The following is a 23,489-nucleotide window of genomic DNA, read 5'->3' as shown; positions in this document are numbered from 1 at the left end:
GTCAGAACAGCTCTTCCTCTCTTATGCTGAAGGAAAGAAAGGACTTCCAGTATCAAAGGTAACTCTTTCCAGATGGTTAGCATCCATCATTACCTTTGTCTACGAGTTGAGACACAAACAACTTCCTTCAAGACCTAAGGCTCATTCAACCAGGGCACTATCAACCTCAACAGCCTTTCAAGCAAGGTTACCATTAGATGCCATTTGTGCAGCAGCTACATGGGCTTCTCAACATACTTTTATTACCCATTACAAATTTGATATAGCCTCCAGAAATAGAGCTGACTTTGGTTCCACCGTACTCAGGAGTCTGTTCCGTTGAGCCACCCAGGACCAAGGTGCTAGGGACGCTGTCCCATCCAGCAAGAATGAAGGCGAGAATGACAACTTAACATTAAGAAGTTATGTACCTACCATAACGTTCCATGTTAGTTGTCTTCTTCTCGCCTTCTTTCTTGCGTCCCTCCCTCCTGCCCCCTAGCCTGGACAGACTTGAAGGTCTCTGAGTCCTTCTCTTTCATGATACATAGTTATTCAGCATTATCCGTATCATGAGTATTACCAGCAGGAAGACCATGTTTTTATACAATGGCTTATTTTTTGGTAACAATAAAACTATACTATGTGTTAGCTGTCAACGAGATCTGGGGAGTGGGCGCATGGTATTATGGGATATAGGGCTGCCTCGAGCTGGTAAAAATAGCTCTCGAGCTATAGTGTAGGCTGAGTCGGAGCCGAGGATCGGCTCCGAACCCATCCAGCACGAAAGAAGGCGAGAAGAAGACAACTAACATGGAACGTTATGGTAGGTACATAACTTCTTATTATTTGAAGTGTCTCAAAGTGAGTACAACTGCTTACCGTCTGTGTTTATTACTGTGCATGTATTCTGAAGAGTTTGTGTGCAAAGTGCAACTATTTCATGAAGTACAGTCAAAGTACAGCCAGTTTGAAAAGTTTCTTGTTCTGTGTGTGTGTATTCGCAAAGTGCCGCCATTACAGTGTGTTTCTTGCACTGTAAAGAATTATCTAGCAAAGTACGACCATTTTGGGGGAGTTTGTGTACTGTTTATTCGCAAAGTGCAGTTACTTTGAAATATCTCTTACTCTGAGCTTCTGCCCAGTTCATTCGCACATTGCAGTTATTTTGAAATGTTTCTTACACTGATAAGGGGCAATTTCTTGCAGTACATTGATTTCAAGAGTATTACAGTGCCCAAAAGACTTATTTTGCAAAGTTCAGTTATTCAGAGGCTTGTTGTGTTATTGGGCAAAGTTACGAATACTGGCATAAATTTCTGGCATATGTATATGTGTGTGTGTTCGTGCATATTTGCAAAAGCCTTCACTGGTATGTGTTAATAATGGCAGACGGATGTCGAAAGCCCTCACCACTTGTATTTGATCAGAATATTGCAGAGAATTGGAGAGTATTTGAGCAAGAGTATGATGTTTTTATACAATCAGCTTATTTTGACAAAGATGCATGCACCAGAGCATTCATTTTGCTAAACCTAGCTGGGTCAGAGGCCATTGAAAGAGATCATTTGTGTATGCACCAGCAGTATATGAAGGAGAAGGTGAAAATCACCATATTGTTATACAGGCTGAATCAAGGGTGTTTGAAGCGCAGATTTAGAGAAATGTGTAACCCCCAGACAAATATTACATTAGAGAGGCATTTGTTTTACACAAGAGATCAGAAACCAGAGGAAACTTTTGCAGCTTATATTACTTACCTGAGGAACAATGCTAAAATGTGTCGGTTTGGTGACTTAAAAGATGAGTTAATAAAGGAAATGCTTGTGTTTGGTATTAATACTGGTGCTGTGAGAAAGATTTTGCTTCGCGACAGTGATTTAACATTGAGTAAAGGTACTGAGATTTGTCAAATCCATGAAGTTGCAGAAAAGCACACAAGTATGCTTGCAAGTGATAAGAGCATGGTTTTAGCAGGCTTCAGATCTAAGAAAGGAACATACTCAGTGCAGTACAAGCATGAATCCGCAAAACCCAAATCCAGCTTTATTGAACTGTCGCAGTTGTGGTGCCAATCATGACTCTTAGAGAGAAATGCTTAGCATTTGGTCAGCAATGCCACAAGTGTAAAAATGGAACCATTTTCAAAAGTTTTGCAAATCAAGCAAACCTCACACAGTTATAAAGAAGAGTCACTCAAAAAAGTAAGTTGTTCATATAGAGAGCTGCAATTCTACTTTCTACGTAGATGGTGTCAGTAATTGGTGAAAAGGCTGATGCAGTGAATTTGTTGGCTAAGAACAAAGTGTTTTGTTCTGTCCAGACCAATGGTAAATCTGCCAAGCTCAAAGTAGACACTGGTTCAAAGTGTAATGTTATGTCAGCAGACACATTTGCTAAAGTGCGAACTAATGAAGAACTCAATGTTGCTTATGGAAATGAAGAAATTCACACCTACGGCTCAGTAGTGCTTTCATGCTATGCGGCTAGGAATTGCTACAGCTTGTTAGTGTGTGTAGTTCGAAGACCTGTGCAGTCATTATTGGGTCTCGGAGACCATTTGAGAATTAATCTGCTTTCTTTTACCAAAGAAGTTCATGTAAACACATATCTTAGTTACAATTTTTCTGAAGCCATTTTCTCACAGTATGCTGATTATAAGTTGGGCAAACTTTTATGAAGTTAGACCCAGAGGTCAGTCCAGTAGTCAGACCAGCAAGAAAAGTTCCGATAGCAATGCAGAATAAAGTCAAAGGTCTGTTGGATAAAATGGTGCAGCAAGGTGTAATTTGTCCAGTTACAGAACCAACTGAACATGTCTAGTCTGTGGTAGCAGCCCACAAGAAAGGCTCAGATGAAATGAGACTATGTATTGACCCAGTAGGTTTGAAGAAAGCATTAATGAGACCGCATCATCCAATGCATAGAGTCGAGGAAGTCCCAGAACTAATACCGAATGCCACTGTTTTTTTCCATCTTGGATGCAAAAAGTTAATTTTGGTAAGTAATGCTTGATCGCAAATTCTCATTACTGACTACTTCCAGTACCCTGTTTGGCAGGTATAGATTCCTAAGGATGCCATTTGGAATAAATTCTGCAAGTGAAGTCTTCTAGTGTGCAATGGAGCAATTTTTTTCAAGTTATCCTTGTACCATAATAGTAGATGATTTATTGGTTGGCTGCAATGGTAAAGCAGAGCATGACAGAAACCTTATAGTTCTAGACAGAGCACGTGAAGTGAACTTAAAGCCCAATACTCTGAAGTGCAAGTTCAGACTACCGATAGTTACATATGTAGGTAATTTATGTACCAGCACTGGCTTGAGACCAGATCTGTCCAGGCAAGCAGCTATTCTTGAGATGTCAGCACCAGATAATGTTCAAGCTCTACAATATTTTCTTGGCATGGTCAACTATTTAGGCAAGTTTATACTAGACTTCAGTGAGTTGACAGCACCTTTGAGAGAGCTAATGCGCAGAAATGTTACATGGTCTTGTTTGGAACAGCACCAGAAAACATTTGATGACCTTAAGCAAAAAATCGCCACCCCACCTTCATGAAGATACTATGATGCCAATAAACCAGTTAGTCCCTTCCTCTGATGCTTCAAAATTTGGTCTTGGTGCAGTTATTCTTCAGGAAGGCAGACCAGTAGCCTGTGCATCTAGAATCCTTACTCAAACTGAAATGCAATTTGCTCAAATTGAGGAGCTTTGGCAGTAGTAGTTGCATGTTCAGAGGTTCATGATTATATCTATGGTCGAGCTATTCAGATTGAAACTGATCACCAACCTCTAGTTGCTATTCTAAAGAAGCCTGTGCTTTCAGCTGCTGCGAGATTACAAAGAATCCAAAGAATTCCATGATCCTCAAACTGCAAAAGTACAACTTCAAAATGGTCTGTACAAAATGCAGACTTCTTTATCTGGCCGGTACCTTATCCAGATTGCCCAGGAGTACAACGGAACAGCTTGACTGAGAGAATTTTGACTTTGATGTAATGGAAGTGCGTAATTTTTCTACTACGAGACTTGGAGAGCTGAGAGATCATACAAAGACAAGTCCAATTTTGCAAAAGCCCAACCACTACATTAATGTTGGATGCCCATCAAAGCAAACTAGTATACCACCTAAAGTGCAAACTTTTATTTTTCTTACTGAGATGAGATGTTGATGGAAGATGGTATTATTTTCAAAGGGCCTAAAATTGTTGTTCCTGCTTACTTACAACATGAATATATCCAGATTTTGCATCGCGGTCACCCAGGTTCTGAATCTACTAAAAGAAGGGTGAGCGAACTAGTATTTTGGACTTCTCTAGTAAAAGACATTGATAAAGTACTTTCTTCTTGTTCAGTATGCAATAGTGACAACTACCAAAAATGACAAAACTTGCGATGAAATAAAAACGAGAGGCCAGTACTGTGTGAATCCAACCGAAAAAAATGAGGGTTGTAAATGAGGGGTTTTTTAATTGTAATTGCCTGAAGAAGTTTAGCTTATAAGCTAAATGAAAAGCGCTTTACAACACAGTCTCAATAAAACTTTTTTCAGTTGGATTCACACAGTACTGGCCTCTCGTTTTTGTTTCATCGCAAGTTTTGTCATTTTTGATGGTTGTCAGTATGTCTACAGGAAGGGCTTAGCACATCATTGAATTCACCGAACCAACAACAGGAGGGAGCAGGGAACTTAACGTTACTTGCAGAAGTAATGAACCAGAAACTCAAGACCCTGGCTATCCAAGTAGAGACCCTGTCACAGGGTAAAACTACTAGACAGAGTAACAACGTTACATACCCTGTACATAACACAGGTTCTAATATTGGAGCAGGTGCGAGCAACATCATAGAAGGAAATCGGGGACGAAACAACAATAATATGACAACCAATACGGGACTACAAAGCCTACACCATAATTTATCCAACATGGAGAGCTCCACAGTGGCCGTTGGAGTCCCCAATCTGAATGTATGGTTGAGTGACCAACCGCAATTGAATTGCAGTAACACTGACAACACCCTGGAAATACCGACTGGAGGAGCAGTAAACAGTCGGAAAATTGAAGGAGTTCGACTACAAACTTCTGAAAATACGTAAGTTACAACTTGAAAGTAATTATTTTGAACAGTGCAGGAAGGAAGAACTGGTCCCTAAGGGACTTAGGTCCTGGCAGTACCCTACCGGGGTGGTCAGAGGCTCTACATTCCATCTGGACTTAATCAGCCCATTTAATAAACAGGGTCTCGAGTTACTACAACTAATGTCCAAACACTACCAGGAATGGATCAACACTCTTAACTGTAGACGTGAATTTATTGGACATGTAGATTAAGGCTGATATAGATTTTCATCTATACCACTTTGATTACAACAGGACATTTGTTAGCATTAATCAACAGCTAATGAAAGCAAGAGAAACTAAGCTTAGAAAACTACTACAGAGGGACAGAAAGGACTACAACGATGGAGTCGCTTACCCTGATCTGCCCACTTTGCAAACGTGGAATTCGATAGGTTTAAAACAGCAGAGTTTGAACCAACATAACCCAAAAGCGATGACATCAATGCCTAGTAGCCGTGCAGAACCTTACCCATGAGGAGATACACATGGGGAAGCGAGGAACGACCAGAATGGAATACTTATGGAGAACATAGACAAAGTAAACAACTTCAGAGAAGAAGACAATTACAACACTGTAAGGAACACTAACAGTAGCAGGCAAAATTTTCCAAACGCCTGAGGCCAAGACCATTACAAACAACAGCAGAACCAACGGAGGGTCTACAACGCACAAAAGAACAACAAGAAGAGGAAGTAGAATGTGGGGCTGATGAAGGGGTAAGTCTTCATTCAGTTGTTTGTCCAGACACTGATTGTGCCTGTGATTACTGTATGAACACTGACAACGAGGTTACTATGTTGAATACTAATAGTAAAAAATGTAACATAGTAACTAATACAGAAGGGGACTTCCAACATCTTTAACTTTACAGATATACAATTAGACCCCTTAATTGTAGATGTTCTAGCTAAGGGCTTGACTTTTGTCCCTTCATACAAAGTGGATATAGCAAGATTATTAATTGATTTTAAATTGTATATAAGAAAATTTAATTTATGTATTTTAATGGGGAATAATTCAAATCTGAGATTAGAACTGACGCATGTCCCTGGTACTTTTAATCCACCTATTCACCCTACCCTCCTACTTTTTGAAAGACTGTGTGAGATGGACTGTAGATATTAAACACTCCATCACATAAGTCTAACTGTAACACTTTAATGAATTTAAACAAAGAACAGAGAGACTCGTTAAAGAATCTCCAACACCTTCCTGTCCGATTGATGAAGCCAGACAAAGGGGGAGGACTAGTACTGTTGGAAATAGAGGATTACAACACAAGCATGAACAAAGTGTTAGAAGGGGAAGCTTATATAGCGGTTAGTTTAAATGAGGTGAACACAGCTTAAAATAGAATAGGAACATTTATTAATGACGTGTTCATCAATGCACTAATTTATTTGAATATGTTAAACTATTTAACCATGGCTTCCCCCAAAATGCTAATATTATTTGGAGTTACAAAAATCCATAAGAATCAGGAAGACCCTCCTATGTGTGCCCTAGTGGGTGCTAGACAATCCATCACGCATCCTTGTGCAAAGGTTGTTGACAATATTTTAAAAAAATATGTAGCACTTGAATCACAAATCTGTAAAGATTCTTGGTCATTTCTGGACAATGTAAACAAACTGGACTTCAAAGGTGAATACATCTTTGACAATTGACGTATGCGACTTATGTACGGTCGTACCGCAAAATATGGGACTCCAGTGGATAATAGACCACATTAAGTCCAAGGGAGCAGACAAGAATGAAATGAGATTAGTGGAAGAACTACTAGGGATAGTGCTAGGTAATAACTTTATTATGTTCAACAACTGTTACTTTCTACAAAAAAATAGGGGTAGCGATGGGGTCTCCCTGTGGTGTGAGTTTTGCTAATTTAGTGTTGGCTTATTGGGAACACCAAATAATTCTGGACAATATTGAAGTCAACCAACATTTATTCTATTACACTCGCTTTTTGGATGGCATTTTCATGATCATCAAGGGAGACTCCGCACTAGCATTGAATCTGATTGATATATTCAATAAATCCACTAGTTTTTTAAGATTTACTAGTCAATTTAACAGAGATGTTATTAATTATCTAGATGTTGAATTGGCTAAGGATTACACACACCAACAATATCGAGCATGCATTTTTAGGAAGAAGAGATACTCCAACTGCTTTCTTCACTACACCAGTGCTCACCCATACTACCAAAAGAGATTGGTAGTTAAAGGGCAAATGGTGCGAGCAGCTAGGATGACGACGGGACAGGATGAATTCGTAGATGAATATAAAACATTAAAAGCAACGTTTTTAAAAAGAGGCTACCCTAGGGAACTAGTGGAACAACTGATAGATGTTGACCTCAAACAACAACAAGGTATATTTAAACCTATTTTGATGGCCCCCCCATGATGAAGGAGCTTCTGTCAATATTAATTCGAACTCACAAATTGATATAGACGTAAGAGATGTGTCATTGCTTGACACTAAACTATCAGGAGCCCATTACAAACTTAGCTTCACTTTTACATTTAACACTGACCATTTAACTGTCAAGAACATTGTGTTCAAGAACTGGGGACTTCTAACCAGTGATAGGGACCTTATAGAAAAAATAGGGGACCACCCAGTTTTAACATATAGGAAAGGGCAGAACCTTAAACTAATGTTAGAAAACAACAAAATTAGAGGTAAAAAATTCCCAGGCACATATAAATGTAAAGCATGCAACCAATGTAGACACAGGCATCAGATTTACAATAAGAGGCAGACATTACTACACAAAAGAGAAATACAACTGCAATTCAAAATCAATAGTCGTACCTAGCACAATGTTATAGTTGCCCAGCATATTACATTGGCAAGACGGACCGTAGACTTAGAGATAGGGTGTATGAACACACCTATTACATTAGTAAGGGTAAACAAGAGAGTCCCCTAGCTAGACATTGTAAGGACCATCCAGGACATGGGTTCAAATTCAGAGTCATTGACTCAATTAAGATCGATCCCAGAGGGGGCCCTTTTTCACTACTACTTGAACTAGAATTGCTGTGGCAACTGAGGTTGAATTCACACTATTGGCCTGGGTTAAACGAAGCCTGCTCAATAATGCCTTTATTGAAACTTAAAAACTTAATGAGATAACACTTCATCTTAGATTGGCCCCCTAGAGTAGTTGGACTTAAACTAAGTATTAGATATTTTTAGGACATATTGTGATAACTTAGTATATCCACCTACTTGTCACTATCCTTATAACCTGCCGGCACCTTGTATTTTATGGGATTCACCCCTTATGTTATTAAAAGGCACATCAAACCTGTTTAAGGACCTACATGTGTTTACTCATAATAAAATTAAAACATTTATAATTAGGGATTGATTGTGAGATACGGAAACTTAACTGACTTTTTCGAGTCAGTGTGTACAGCTTAAGACAAAAGCTTCTGAGATTTTTAAATAAATATTTTTTTACATTTTTTATGTGAATTTTTAATTATTTATTAGAAGTATTCATACTAATGGTGTATACATTAATTTTAACTAGTATTAAGAGTTGTGATTATTTGCTTCTTGTATTGGCAACACATCTTATTACATTGAATATTACGTTAGCAACGAACTTAACTAATTTCTTGTTCGTTTTCAACAAATGAAATATATTTTTTCTTATATAGATTTATATACAGTAAACATACTGAATTAAACCAATTGTTAATTTGAACATGTTATAGAATTGTAGTAACACCACTGGTTTTAAATGTTGTTTCATCTTTGTAAATGTAAATATAAAAATCTTTGAGTGATTCACCTTTAAGAAGGGCCGACCAGGCACTGAAGGGTGTGTCTTTATAAATGAGGGTTTTTTTTTTTAATTGTAATTGTCTGAAGAAGTTTAGCTTATGAGCTAAACGAAAAGCGCTTTACAACACAGTCTCAATAAAACTTTTTTCGGTTGGATTCACACAGTACTGGCCTCTCATTTTTATCAGTATGCAATAGTACTAGACCAGATTTGCAGAGAGAACCACTTCAGCTAAGTCAAGTTCTTGAACTACCTTGGTCAACAGTAGCCACTGATATATTCGAGTGGAACAATCAGCATTACTTAGTATCGGTAGCCTCTTATTCAAATTGGTTTGAGATTGATTTACTACCTAATCTAATGTCCACTGCTATCACCAAGTTGAAACATCATTTCTCAGTCCATGGTAGTCCACATAAAGTTGTTTCTGACAATGGTACTCTATTTACTTGTCAGTTGTTTCAGAGATTTGCAAGATAATGGAACTTTGTATATGTTACTAGTAGTCCAGAATATCCACAGTAAAATGGACTACCTGATTGTGCAGTACAGAGTGCAAAGCAATTACTTGAGTGGTCAAAGTGTGACAGTACCAATGTCTTTTTTTAATCTACTTAATCTCAGAAACATATCCTGTGGTGATATACTTGGCTCACCTGCTCAGAGACTTCTATCCAGGCAAACCAGAACAACACTGCCTATTAGTTCCAGTTTGTTGAGGCCTAAAGCTAAGAACAAAGGAACCATTAGAGCCCAATTATTCAGGAAGCTTTCTTTCCAGAAGTCCAGTTATGATAAATCGAGCAGATTTCTTCATCCATTGAAAGGAGGAGAGACCGTGAGGATTCAAACTGTGAAAAGTTTCAACCGGATTGGTCAAGTAACACGTTTATGTACCGAGCCGAGATCCTACTTCATAGAATTGGAGGGTGTGGAGTACAGGGGAAATCGCCTTGTACCAGAATCGATATTGCAACATTGTTCCTGTGATACAGACTCTAGATCTCAGGGCAGTCCAGACAATATTCGTGTTGCAGAACGTGTCTTAACTTCTGCTTCCATTCCTGATGTGTCCCTAAGGTTGAACATTCAGTAGAGACTGTCCCAGTTGCTAAGTTTAATTCTAAATGTTATGTCAATGATTTGGATGCATTTCCAGACCTAGTGTGAAATGCACAGCAACTTGGACATAGTTGTATATGTGTATCTAGTTCTATATAATTTCATGACAAATAATTATTTGTATTGATTGCATATCAACTTATGTCAGTATTGCATGACCTTTTTTCAAAGAAGGAGGATGTAGAACAGAGAGCATGTGCTGTATCTTTAAGAATCGTTTCAAGGACTGAAAGTGCTTATAAATAGAAAGCAGGTGCTAACTTCAGTGCCATTTTGAAAGTGCAGCCAGAGAGTGAGGATGTATGAATGTCATAGCTAGTTTATATACAAGTTTATCCAAGTTAGTCATTAAGCCTCAATCCTGATTTGTTTGTACATAATAAAGCTGCTTGAACAGAACACACAAAGACTCGTCTATTACATCCTGATTGGACGAGCGACAGGTTCCCTTTTCTGTATTCTAACAGTGACACTTCTTGTCTTAATTGCTTTATAGTTTTCTCTATTTAGTGCTTCCATGATGGCATTTTATTTCTTCCCTTCTTGCTCTGTATTTTTATAAGACTTCATCAGTTAGTGATTTAGCTGCACAGTAATGTATCTTATTTACTTGCTATATCAGACATTTTTAATAGTCTTGATTACTGTGTTAATCTATTTTGTCAGACTTCTGACATTTTGTGTCTTATTTACTTTCTGTAATCTATTTTCTTTCATTGATGATATGTCTATCCATCTCTGTTAAATCAAGCAACTCTTCCATTGGATCATTTTCTTCTAAACTGAGGGTACATTCTCTGCTTTGTTTTTCCTGTGGACATTCTACAGAAAGTTCCAGAATGTCTTCCTGTGACATCCTCTTCAGCTGCATCCTACGTCATCCATTGCTCCTTCATACATGAATTCATTGACCCATCATTCTGTAACATTAGCTGCATCAGAGTTGCCACTGTTTCCTGCTCTTTCCCTTGCCTTGCAGCTTGAACTGAGCATTTATAATGGTTTCCTACAGAAGCTCCAGAGCATCATCATGTGACAAGTGAATCATATTCTTCCCATACCACCGGTTTCTACTTAATTTGAAAACTCATTCTTCCATTATACTGAGATGTTACTTTAGTTGAATTCTCTACACGAAATCCTTCACTTCACAGATAATTCCTAACCTCAGTTTCTATTTCTTTAACTTCTGCAGTACTAATCCTCTTTTCTTCTTTCCCCCTTTTTCTTTTTTTTTTTATTGTGAAACTTTCCATATCTGGGTGCCATTGCCTGTATTTCTTTCCAAATCTCTCTAGTACTGCTTTTTTATTGATTAGTTTTGCTTTCTCCTGTGCATAAATATTTTACCATACAAAATCTCTCTTCCTTTCCCATGTCCATATTTCTTCAGATGCTTCCCATTCCACCTGTTTCTCCTTGATTTGTGGATTCATTGTGCCATCATGCTATGACATAACCTGTGTTACTTTCTACATTAAGTGCTTCACTTTGCAGGTATTCCACAACTTCTTTTTTTTTACTTCTACCTTACTAAGCTTGTGTTCTGTGTTCCCCTTGTGTTTCGTGTGTCTGTGTGTGGTGACATTTTCTATATCTGGATGCCTTTGCATGTATTTGTCTTTAAATATCTTTGGAGTTGCTTTTTTTGTATTGATTAGTTTGGCTTTCCCCTTTGGATTAATATTGTACCATATCAGATCTCTCTCTTGTTCATAGGTGTGTAGAAGGCTAATGGACCTGGGGCCTTTACAAGCCTAGCCCATAGAAGTGCCCTGGCGTTGTGCTGCCCGTCATTAGTTACCAGTGCCTCTATCAAGTAGAGCCACTGGAGTGATCCCTGGGGTGAACTTTCTATTTCCCATCCACTCCTCAAGATTTCACTTGAAGAGGGCTAGTGAGGTGCTCTGCTTGACATGTATGGGAAGTCTATTCCAGAGCATGGGTAGACTCTGGGTTATGAACCTGTCCCTTCACCATGACGTTCTTCGTGTTTCACTGTTGCAGTCATTACATTTGGGTAATCTGTTGGCAGGTTGCCCTCAGTCGGCCTGAATTCCAAAGTCTTGGGTCCTGCGTCGGTTGCTATCTTCTCTTCATGACGTCAGGTCATCAGAGGTATAAAACATGCAGCCGACGCCATTTTCCCCAGTCTTTCTTGCCGCGCGGTGCCCGAAGCAGAAGCATTTCGCAAGTGCCGGTCGGCCAACTACTGAAATATTCGAGTTTGAGTTTGATCTGAAGTCTTCACTAAAGCTAAGTACCTCGTTGGGGAAACTTTTTTCTTGCTTTTTACCGATGTCAGAAAAAGTTAATAATTGTATTACTTGTGGGAAGCAAATACCTCATAAGGATTTCCATTTATACTGTATTCCTTGCCTAGGCCCTGATCACAACGTGCCTGGCTGTCGTTTTTGTGCTAGATTTAACCAACTCACTATTAAGCGTCAATATATTTTTGCATCAAAGTATTTTGGAAACAGATTTAACTATCCAGAAATGTCGTCTGTTAGCAATCCGACTACCGGAGTACATAAAAATCGCAAAGAAAAGGACAGAGAAAGGCAGTCGAGATCCAAAACGACGACGAAGCTTCTCCTAAGCCAGTCGCCGGTTCGCCGGTACTCAGTGAGGTGCTTCCGCAGCCCCTGATACCTGCTACCTTCGAGTTGCAGGCCTCTACCGACACCCATGTGGAGTGCGGCATGCCGCAAGATACTCAAGGTATTGGACCGACGGATGTATCTCCCTCGGATGGGTCTGGAGCTGCTGAGCAGGCACCTGCTTCTGAAGGTGTATTCAGACCTCAACATTTGTATATCAAACAGACGACAGCTGCAAAACCAAAGACAAAAGCGACTTCTGAAACTAAAAAACTGATGCATGAGCCATGTGCACAGGCCTCTATGCCTAAAAATCAGATGATCAAAATGGCTGAAGACCTTATTACCTTGATCAGGGGTACCCATCCCCCTCCAGATAAGAGGCCTAGGCAAGACACTGATTATGAATCTTCAGATCAGGTTTCTATTTCTTCTGATTCCTCTTCTGATCAGCAATTATTTATACCTCCCTATGAGGATTCTGATGCTAAGGAGTCTATTCCATCTGCATCTCCTGCTGAGGATTATTTGTTTGGCGAAACCTTGCATAACTTTGAGGGAGCATTTTCACTGGGAGAGTCGAGACTTCTCAGAATCAAAAAAAGAGGCTCAGGGATTTCCTCCTCCTCCCTCAGCACAAGCCTTTAGCCATTCCCCCTGTTTTAGACATTGTGGATGATGTGTTTTTGGAGTCAAGTTTGAGCCCTGATTCCTTACCTCTGTCTCCCAGTAAGCCTGACAGATATTACTGGGTCCCTGACTCACATAATTTTTTATTTAGAAACCCTGCTGCTGATCCTGAAACTATTTCACAGAGTCCAAAGGGAGTTAAGGCCTCAACAGCAAAAAATCCTACCCCCTCAGACAGAGATTCAAGGGCACTAGACAGATGGGGGGGAAAAGGATTATACATCTGCAACCTTGGCAATCAGGGCCTTAAACTGTCAGTTTCATATGGTAAAGTCCCATCAACATGTTATGGGATTGCTGAAACAGAAAATTATGTTGATTTCAGAATGCGCAGAAAATAAAGAATTGCAGGAATTATTGCATGCAGCTGAACAGGTTGGAAAGCATACTTTGCAATGTGGTTTTGATTCCTTAGAGGCCTCCTGCCGGGCCGCAGTTACTGGATCTGTGATTAGGAGGCATGCCTGGTTAAAGGAACAAAATTTGCCTGATCATGTTAAAGCTAAATTGCTAGATGCACCTTTACAGCATGATTCTCTGTTTGGTATTAAGGCAGAAGAGGTTTTAAAGAAAATGGAAGACAAAGCTAAGTCTATGCAAACTGTTAAAGACTTCTTACAAGTAATGCCACCAAGATTCAGTAGACACTGGCCTACAAAAAATTGGTCCTTTCCTGTGTCAGTCAGAGCTCAAAGGGGCAAATCCAGACGCCCTAAGGGTTCCAGATGCCAGGTGCAAGATTCATACAGGTCAAAGCAATGGGGCATTTCAGCCTCCAAATCTGGAGGAGATAAAGTGCAAACCTACAGAAAACAATCCCAATGACTTCCCTCTGCCTACACCAAGCACTTATCTTTTGGCAGCACCCATAGGGGGAAAGTTGGCACTTGTTGCTCAAAATTGGCAGTTAATAACCCAAGACAAGTGGGTACTAAACATAGTATCACAGGGAAACGGATTCCATTTCCACACTCTGCCAATGGCAAATGGTTGGCCAGATCTGCCAAAAAAATCAATGGGCAGAGGCACAAACAGGTTACGTCCCTCACGGATATGGGGGCCATTCAGCCAGTACCTGAACAGGAAAAAGGACAAGGTTTTTACTCAAGACTGTTCTTGGTACCCAGAAAGGACAAGGCCTGGTGACCAATACTGGATTTATCGATTTTGAACACATACCTGGACATTCCAAATTTCAAAATGCTGACTTTGCAGCAGCTTCTGCCCATGCTGGGCAAGCATGCATGGCTGGTGACATTATACCTAAAAGAGGCATACCTGCATGTCCCAATAAGACAGTTGTGCAGAAGATATCTCAGATTCAAGGCTGGCTTAATGCATTACCAATTCTCTGCACTGTCCTTTGGCTTATCTACTGCACCCAGGATCTTTACAAAGTGCCTGGCACCAGTAATTGCATTTTACAAAGGAGTGTACAAATATATCCTTACTTAGACTACTGTCTCATTCAAGCAGAGAACAAGGACATTTTTCTTCAACACCTGGCATTTGTGAAAAGGCTTCTAACATGCCTAGGGTACACAATAAACAAAAAGAAATCACAACTGGTACCCTCTCAAAAGATAACATTCCTGGGTGCAAGCTTGAATACAACTGCCCACATGGCTTCCCTCATGCCAGACAAGCAAAGGCAACTGACTACTTACTTCAAACTGATGGCAACAAAAACCCAGTTATCTGCAAAACAAATTCTGCAGGCTCTGGGCTTCATGGCATCCTGCATTCTACTGATTCCATATGCAAGACTGCATATGAGGAAACTTCAGTGGTACCTGAAAAGTTTATGGAGTCAACATTCTCACAGTCTAGAAGCAATGATTCCTCTCATTCCCTGCCTACAACAGGAGTTTCTATGGTGGGCAAAGGCATGTCACCAAAACTTCGGACGGGGCCTTCACTCTCCCCCTTGCCAGCCAAACCTTAACAACAAATGCTTTGGATTATGCCTGGGGGGCCCACATGACAGGAAAATGCATTCAGGGCATATGGACCCCTAAACAAATGCATCTACATATCAACCAGAAAGAGATGCTAGCTGTTCGCCTTCAAGGACTTACTTCATCCAGGACAACTACTGATAAAGACGGACAACACCACAGTCATGTGGTATATAAACAAGCAAGAGAGCACACATTCATGCCCCCTTTGCAGATTAGCCATGGCACTGTGGGACACAGCTTTGACCTACCAAATACATCTTCAAGCTCAGTTCCTGCCAGGAAAACAAAATAAACTGGCAGACGATTTAAGCAGAAACCTTGTGGATCCTCACGAGTGGAAACTAAATCCACAAGTCTTCAGCATGATAACAGAGAAATGGGGGAGCCCAGACATAGATCTATTTGCCTCACCTCAAAATTATCAATTGAAAAGATTCTGCACAAGGACTTATCACAGACAAGCATGGAAAGTGGACGCCCTATCCTTCAGTTGGAAAAACCTATCAGTTTATGCCTTTCTTCCACTGCCTCTTCACCCCAAGGTCCTCCTAAAAGTCAGACAAGAGAAACCAAAGATGATACTAATTGCCCTGGACTGGCCCCGCCAGTACTGGTACCCAATCCTAAGGAACCTGTCTCAATACCCAGCTTGGACCTTACCTCAAAAGACCTCAACTACTGTCCCAGCAAAACAATCAGATCCTGCACAATCAACTACAGACACTGAACCTGGCAGAATGGCTGATCGTATAGTTATACAAACACCATCTCTCAGTAAAGCTGTGATGGATGTCATTTTGGAAGCCAGAATGCCTAGTACTAGAAAATCTTATGCTGACAAATGGAAGTGATTCTGTGCTTGGAATCAACCACAAGGAACTGATACAGCAGAACCAAATATTCCTCAGTTACTACAATACTTAACTGAGATGCTTGACAAAGGCCTATCTTTCTCATCAATTAAAATCCATGCCTCTGCCATTTTGGCTCATTATAATACAGAGCCATCAATCTTTTCTCATCCTTTATTAAAGCAGTATCTTAGAGGAGCCAAAAATTTAAGGCCTCCTAGAAGATCACCGTTACCTGCATGGGACCTCAATTATGTGTTGGAAAAGCCCACCCTGCTTCCATTTGAACCAGCTGCTACCGCTGATATAAAGTTCTTATCATGGAAAACAGCTCTGCTACTAGCAATTACTTCAGCAAGAAGAGTTTCAGAGCCACAGGCCCTCATGGCTGTAGAGCCTTTTATCATATTTTACCCAGACAGGGTGTCTCTGAGGACAAATCCTACTTTTATGCCTAAGGTGGTTTCCAGTGTGGCTATTAACCAAACAATTAATCTGCCAACCTTTTATCCAAATCCGCAGAACAAGGGGGAGAGAATTCTGCATTCCTTGGACGTACACAGACCGCTAAGATTCTACTTGAGCAGGACTAAAGCTCTAAGGAAAACTGAGCAATTACTAGTGTCATATGCTGCAGGATCAGAAGGAAAGGCTATTTCAAAGCAGACAGTTTCAAAGTGGATAAGCCACTGCATCCGTTTCTGCTACCTACACCATGGTAAACCTGTGCCCAAGGGCATTAGGTCTCATTCCACCAGAGCTGTTGCTACTTCAGCAGCCTTTCTCAGAGGAGTACCAACCAAAGACATTCTAGAGGCTGCTACTTGGAGTTCTGTTCACACCTTTATAAAGCATTATCATTTGCCTCTCTACTCTAAGTCCAGGGCAGGCTTTGCCACTGCAGTGCTGCAGGGCCTTATAGCCGCACCTAATGCTGTTTAGCTCCAACCTCCCAACCATAGCTTGGGGATTCAACCCAAATGTAATGACTGCCACAGTGAAACACGAAGAACATAGTACAGTTGTGTACACTTACCATAAATGTAGATGTTCGAGTGTATTCACTGTTGCAGTCAAGGTTACCCTCCCGCCATTCCCCTGTCATTCTGGAGTTTATCTTTCCTTCTCTATCTTCTACAAGCTATGTGGTGTATTTGCTTGTAGATGAAGGTAAAGTTTATATTGATGCATGTATATATATTTTTGTTACCTTTTTGGGGGCACCTGACATCGGGGGCAAGAAAAACTAAAAAAAAAATGGCGTCTGCTGCATGTTTTATACCCCTGACCACCCGACGTCATGGAAGAGAAGACAGCAATCGACGCAGGACCCAAGACTTTGGAATTCAAGCCAACTGTGGGCAACCTGCCAGCAGATTACCCAAATGTAATGACTGCAACAATGAATGCACTCAAACATCTACATTTATGGTAAGTGTACACAACTGTACTTTCTGTTTATTGTGGTAATAAGGTTGAGGTCTCTGGAGTGTGTGGTGCAGAGGGACTGGGATTTCTATAGATGTAGCATTTCTAACAGAGCTGGGTCAGACATGGCTTTGTAAGTCGAGCAGAGATCGCCTCTTAGTAGACTGTATGAGACAGAGAATAGCTGGAGTTTTTTGAGTCTGTCCATGTAGGACGTGTGTTTAAGGCTTAGGATCCTCTTTGTGAGGTACTTTTGTGGCCTCTCCAACTGTTGCAGGTGTCTAGTGAGGTACGTGCCAAATGAGGCATTATACTCTACGATTGGTCTAATGAGGGAAGAGTTGAGAGAAATGATGACCTCTTTCTTCCTGGATGCAAAACCCTTGGTAATGAGATGTGCCACATAGAAGGACTTTCTGACCACAGTGGCAATGTGGTGGTCGAAGGAGAGGTTGCTGTCATCCTGTGTCCCTAGATCTCCTATAACGCCTTCAGTGTTTAGTGGGCTACCATCAATGTGGTAATTAGTGGGAATCGAGTTTTTCCCAAAGGAAATGACAACGCATTTTTTTGGCATTAAGCTTAACGCCATGGTTTCAACACCAGTCATTGGTCTCAGTGAGCCCTTTCTGTATGATGTCTACATCACTCGGGGAGCTAATAATGGCTCTGAGCTTGCAGTCATCTGCGAATTTGTCAGCCAGAGTCCTTCCGTGTTGGCATGGACTTCTGAGAAGTAGATGCAAAACAGGAGAGGACCCAGGACCCAATACCTGTGGGACCCCAGTCGTGACTGGTCGGCAGTCTGACCTGGAAGTCCGCTACTTTCACACTGTAGGTTCTATCTGTGAGCCAGTTTGTACCCCACCTAACGATATAGGGGTTGATGCCTAGTTTGCTGAGTTTACCAGTAATTCCTGAGTGAGGAATGGTATCCAAAGGCCTTGGCTAGATTGAGGTAGGCTGTATGAACTGCCTTACCTTCACCCACTGCTCTGGTGAGTAACTCAGAGAAGTCAACCAGTTTGAGCAGGCATGATCTACCTTTCACAAAACCAAATTGCGTGGGATCCAGAGTTTGGAGATTCCCTATGTCCTTGTTAATTAGGTCCATGATGATGCGCTTCGTAGCCTTACATATCAGACTCATTAGGCTTATGGGACAATAATTTCCAGGGTCTGTAGTCTCTCCTCCTTTATGGAGAGGGGATGACTGTAACAGTGTGCCATTCGGTTGAGACAAAGCCTGAGATGAGGCTGTGAGTGAACAGAGCGCACACACGTGGTGCCAGTTCACTTTGTAATTCATGTAGAACACAGTCAGGGATTTTGTCGGGTCCCATGGAAGATGTATTCTTGACCTTAGACAATGCAGTTTAAGCTATAGTGCAGTAATGTTGGTTGCCTGGCATTCTTCTGGTATTGAGATTGGACTTTTGGGGGGGGGTAGAGTTGGCACTGAGTCTGTAGGCCAGAATGTTGGCAATATCTGTTGGCTCAGTATAGGAGGTGCCATTATGCAGTAACTTAGAGCAAATCTGGGTATTGCCATGGAGATCCTTGATATAACTATAGAAGGCTTTATGGTTGTTTTTAGTGTCTGCTACAATTCTGCCTTCATAGCTGGCTTTGGAGGTTTTGATGAGGGATCTCAGCTTTTTGTTGAGGCTAATAAGGGAATTTTTCCAGTCTTGTGACTTCACATTTTTCTGCAACAGTTTCTTCCTTCTGTTGTAGAGTTTAGTAATGGCAGGTGGCCACCAGACTGGCTTCCTTTTTTTTGGAGGAAAGCATCTTGGTATGGCTAGTCCCATACATTTATGCACGTGTTTGTATAGTGCATTGGTGTATGATTCGGCAGACATGCATCTATTTTCCATTGGCATGGGTGCCATGAAGTTAGCCATTCTGATTTTAGGAGTTCAAAGTCAGCTTTGGAGAAGTTTTTCATGGTGGATACCTTTGCAGGGGGGGGGGGGTGGATTTCCAAGGTGATTAGTTTGTGGTTGGATCTAACCAGGGAGGAATTGACTACTGGTGTAAAGCACCAGTTGCCCATGTTAGTAATAACCAGGTCAGGTATGTTGTTTCCTCTAGTGGGGGTAAGAATGAGCTGGTCCAGGGCATTGGAATTGATGAAGTCCAGGAAGCGTTGGGTCAGTGCATTGGTGTTTGAGTAGTATTCCCAGCTGATGGAGGGGTAGTTGAAGTCGCCTAGCATGAGAGTGTTTGGTTGGATCTTAATAGTTTCCAGGGTGCTTAGGAATATGGAGTGAGAGTCTTCGGACATGGTTGGGGACCTGTAGCGGGCTACGACCTGAATTGACGTCTTACCCAATGTTAGTTGGACATGGAGTATTTCAGATGCATATGCTGGGCTACTAGTCTGGAGGTGTGCATATCCTTTATGAATATGGAGACACCACTGCCTTTGGGGTTTCGGTCCATGTTCTGGGGCCGAAAAGTGTGTAATAAGTCGTAGCCTGGTAGCGCAGGGGTGCTTTCTGCTGCTTTAAACCAGGTCTCCATTACAGCACAAATTTCTGTGCTCTCCATTTTGAGGAGTGCCTTGAGTGAGTGCATCCTGAGATTTAGACTTCTAGCAGTGAGCAGCATAACCCTCAGATTGCATTTATTTATAGCTGTTATGGTGGTAATTTGGTCTTTGGAACACACTCTAAAAAAGGCACTATATGGGGTGGCAAGAGCCTTAGCCAGTACCCGGAAATCCAGGGGTGACAGATGCAGGCCATCTCTGGCAAAGCATCGAGGTCTGTCAGTCGTCATCCCAAGCAGACAAATACTGGATCCCCTTAGAATGACACCAGAAACAGCCTATTGTTGAAGTCAATTTTCTTTTTTACCTTTCAAAAATATCTGTTCTTTATATTTTCACACTTCCCCGTCACTTCTTTGTTTGCTTATGCAATGATCTGCTGTAGTAATGAAAATAATTTTGTATTTGAAGACTTTGACAGTTTTTCTTGTGCAAGTATTTTTCCTTCCACTAATATCTTAATCTTTTCTGAATGTCTTTCTGTCTGGAAGTTCTGGGCTTCTTGCGTTTTACATAATTTCTTCCTTATCCTGAATAGTCCATTCTTGTCATCTTTATGGCTCTTTTTTTTTTTTTGGCCTTTCAGTTTTTGTGGACTACTGCTGCCTTCTACAGTGGGGGCACCATCCTCCCCCTGAGCATTTTCTAACCCCATTGTAGGAATATTTCCACGTCTTGAGGATTCTACTCTGCCATTTTTTTCTGAGGCCTGCCACCAATGCAGACACCAGGATTGGGCACTCTTTTATTCTGGGACCTGCTCTTCTATCTGGCCTTTTCATTTTTTAACTTGCTGCTCTCCATGATGTATGCTATTTAAAATTATTGTTGTTGTGTCTTTCAGCTTATCCCGGTTAGGGGTTGCCACAGCGGAACTCCGGTCCACTAATGTTTGGTAGTGGATTTTTACGTGCCGAGTTACCAGCCCTGACGCACAACCTTCAGTGAAGGCACACTCATTCACGCATGCCTCCACACAGAAGACGCTCTAGCTGAGAATCGAATGGGACAGCATCTTGCTGTGAGGTGACAACACTACCGCAGCACCACTACCACGGGACACGATGTATGCTATTTAAAATACAATCTATATATTAGTGTCGCCTTGGTGAGTTTTTTGTGAAAACAGGGTCCACCATGTGAAAGTACGTGCCAAGATTTGAGGATGACTTCAGTCCCCACAATACTACTTTTTCCTGCTGATTTCATCATCTATTCATTCGGACCATTATGACTATACCTCTTGACAGAATGATGAATGTGTAGTTCTAGTTACAGCAAAGGATGCTGAACTTGTGTAATTTGTATAGTACACAAACACAACAGTCCACATTGCAGTCCCATTATTCTTCACCCATTTTATAATAAAGTTGACAGTTGGGGTGCAGCCAGGGTTGCCAGATTTGGAAAGGGACAGATAAAGACCAAAAAAAGGTCTTTCATGCGGAACAGCAGGCAGTTCTACATTAAACAGAAGTAGCTGTGCTTTGCGATTTTTTTTTTATTGGCTCGTATGCCTGTATATGAGCCAGTCACAAAATTGCAAAGCAGAGCCTTTTCTGTTCAGTGGGAAACAGCTCGCTGTTCCGCATTGATCAGACTTGGCTCCACTTTGTTATAAGCTCGTATACTGGCATATGGGCCGATCATAAATCACAAAGTGGAGGCTGTTTCTCCAGGATTTTAACTGGCAGTGCTGAAGTCAGGATTGGGCTTCTGATCCCGGGACAGTCCCGCTCAAATAGGGACGTCTGGCAACACTGGGTGCAGCTCACATTAGCAGAGTATATCTTTTTATAGCTGGCAGCAAAATAAGCAATGCAGTTCTTTTTAGCACCTGTTAAAGTGAAATGGACAGCAGAAAAGTGGTTAGAGAGTTTAATAAAGTTGTGCGGTGGAAAGGCTGTAATGAAACTTTAAGCATTTGAGCTTCTGCAGTGAAATGCATTGTGAAATATGTTGTGACTTTGCTAGTCTAAAATGTCTGCTGATATTGTTCCTGTTCTTTTATTGTTACAGGAATGGTTAAACACATCACAGGGGGCTACACTGTGACCTATCACCCTGATGGACCTGAAGGCCAGGCCTATGAGATTGACTTCACACCACCATTCAGGCGAGTTAGTATGGTAGATGAGTTGGAAAAGGTTCTGCAGGTGAAACTGCCCCCAACTGACCAATTTGAAACTGAAGGTGAGATTACATTGGTAATAAGAAGCTGGAAATGAGTTGTGGCATCAGAAAAGGTCACAGGATGTAAGTGTAGGTTGTAAATGAAAGGAGTTCCATTGATGCCCATAACACATTCCAATACTCATAACATATGATGTTATGTGATCCTATCTCGCCTACATTCTGAATGATGGGTTCGGAGCCGATCCCTCGGCTCCGACTCGGCACGCTTATGCCAAAGAGCGAAGTCTCTTACTGGCTGAGCTTACCATATCCCAGGATGCACCACTACCAGTCCCCCAGATCTCGTTTGCCGCTAACAAGTGAAGACGTGGTCTCGAGCTGGCTGAGTTAAGTAGTGATTATTTCACTAGTTTTTCTGTCAGGTTTTTCTTCTTTTTCTACAAAAAGCTGTTTTAACAGCTATTCTTGTGTTTTGAGTGTGTTTGACAAAATTCACTTGGTGAATTCTTGTGTTGTGAGTGACCAGGAGTACCTCTTGTCTGGAAAGGCCTTTCCCGGTCTTTTTGTTTGTAGGTGACTTCGGTTCTGTTTTGAATCATTTACTTTTCTCTTCTTAAATAAGAACTAGCGGAGAAATTATTATATTACAGAGTTGGTGCTGTGTTTGACTAACTCACAGTATTGCGAGTGATAACTGTAAGCCTACTCTAGGTGTATTACCAGTGTTCTTTCAGTTACCTTTGAAAATTTCCATAATGTCTCAGAATCCCAGGCCTTCGGCTTCAAGAAATGTAAAATGTAGCTTCAAAATGTCCATCACGGACGATCACTTTCGCTATGTGTGTGTATTGCTTAGGGGCAAAGCATTTACAGGAATCATGTAGTGTATGTCACGCTTTTTCCTCAAGGGTCCTCCAGGAGAGGAAAAATAAACTAATTCTTAAGGGATTAATTAAACCTTCTTCGAAGAAGCTTTGGCATCCTCTCCTTCTCCGGCCAAAGAAAAGGCGTCGGCTCCGACCAGTCCGTCGGATCCGATCGCTAAGAAACAAAGGCAGGCCTCTCCTTGGCTCCAAGGACTTGGGCCGAGGTGAAACGTCTGCCTCGATGCCACCAGTATCGACTCCTCTGGCCGGAGCCGATAGCTGGGGCATCGAGGCGGGTCATCTTCGCGGCTCCACTGCTCGGAGCCGACAAAGGTTGCCAGCTCAGACACTTCCTCGGCCAA

The 23,489-nt window shown here is 41.3% G+C and overlaps 1 protein-coding gene across 4 annotated transcripts in view; it reads left to right on the top strand.

Moving 5' to 3' along the window:
* Positions 1–23,489, top strand: part of KARS1 (lysyl-tRNA synthetase 1) — a 580,608-nt gene that overhangs the window by 349,945 nt on the left and 207,174 nt on the right. For 3 of the 4 annotated variants that reach the window (XM_044081774.1, XM_044081776.1, XM_044081773.1), the window contains one exon: positions 22,145–22,318. The exons of the other annotated variant lie outside the window; for it this stretch is intronic. In XM_044081774.1, the coding sequence (XP_043937709.1) occupies positions 22,145–22,318 (174 nt within the window). The remainder of the gene's footprint in view (positions 1–22,144; positions 22,319–23,489) is intronic. 4 annotated transcript variants of the gene reach the window in all.

This window comes from Protopterus annectens, chromosome 8.part1 (assembly GCF_019279795.1).
Source record: "Protopterus annectens isolate FY-2018-M chromosome 8.part1, PAN1.0, whole genome shotgun sequence".
Lineage (NCBI taxonomy): Eukaryota > Metazoa > Chordata > Ceratodontiformes > Protopteridae > Protopterus > Protopterus annectens.
The sequence above is the reverse complement of the archived record's forward strand: the minus strand, read 5'-3'. Positions and strand labels throughout refer to the sequence as shown.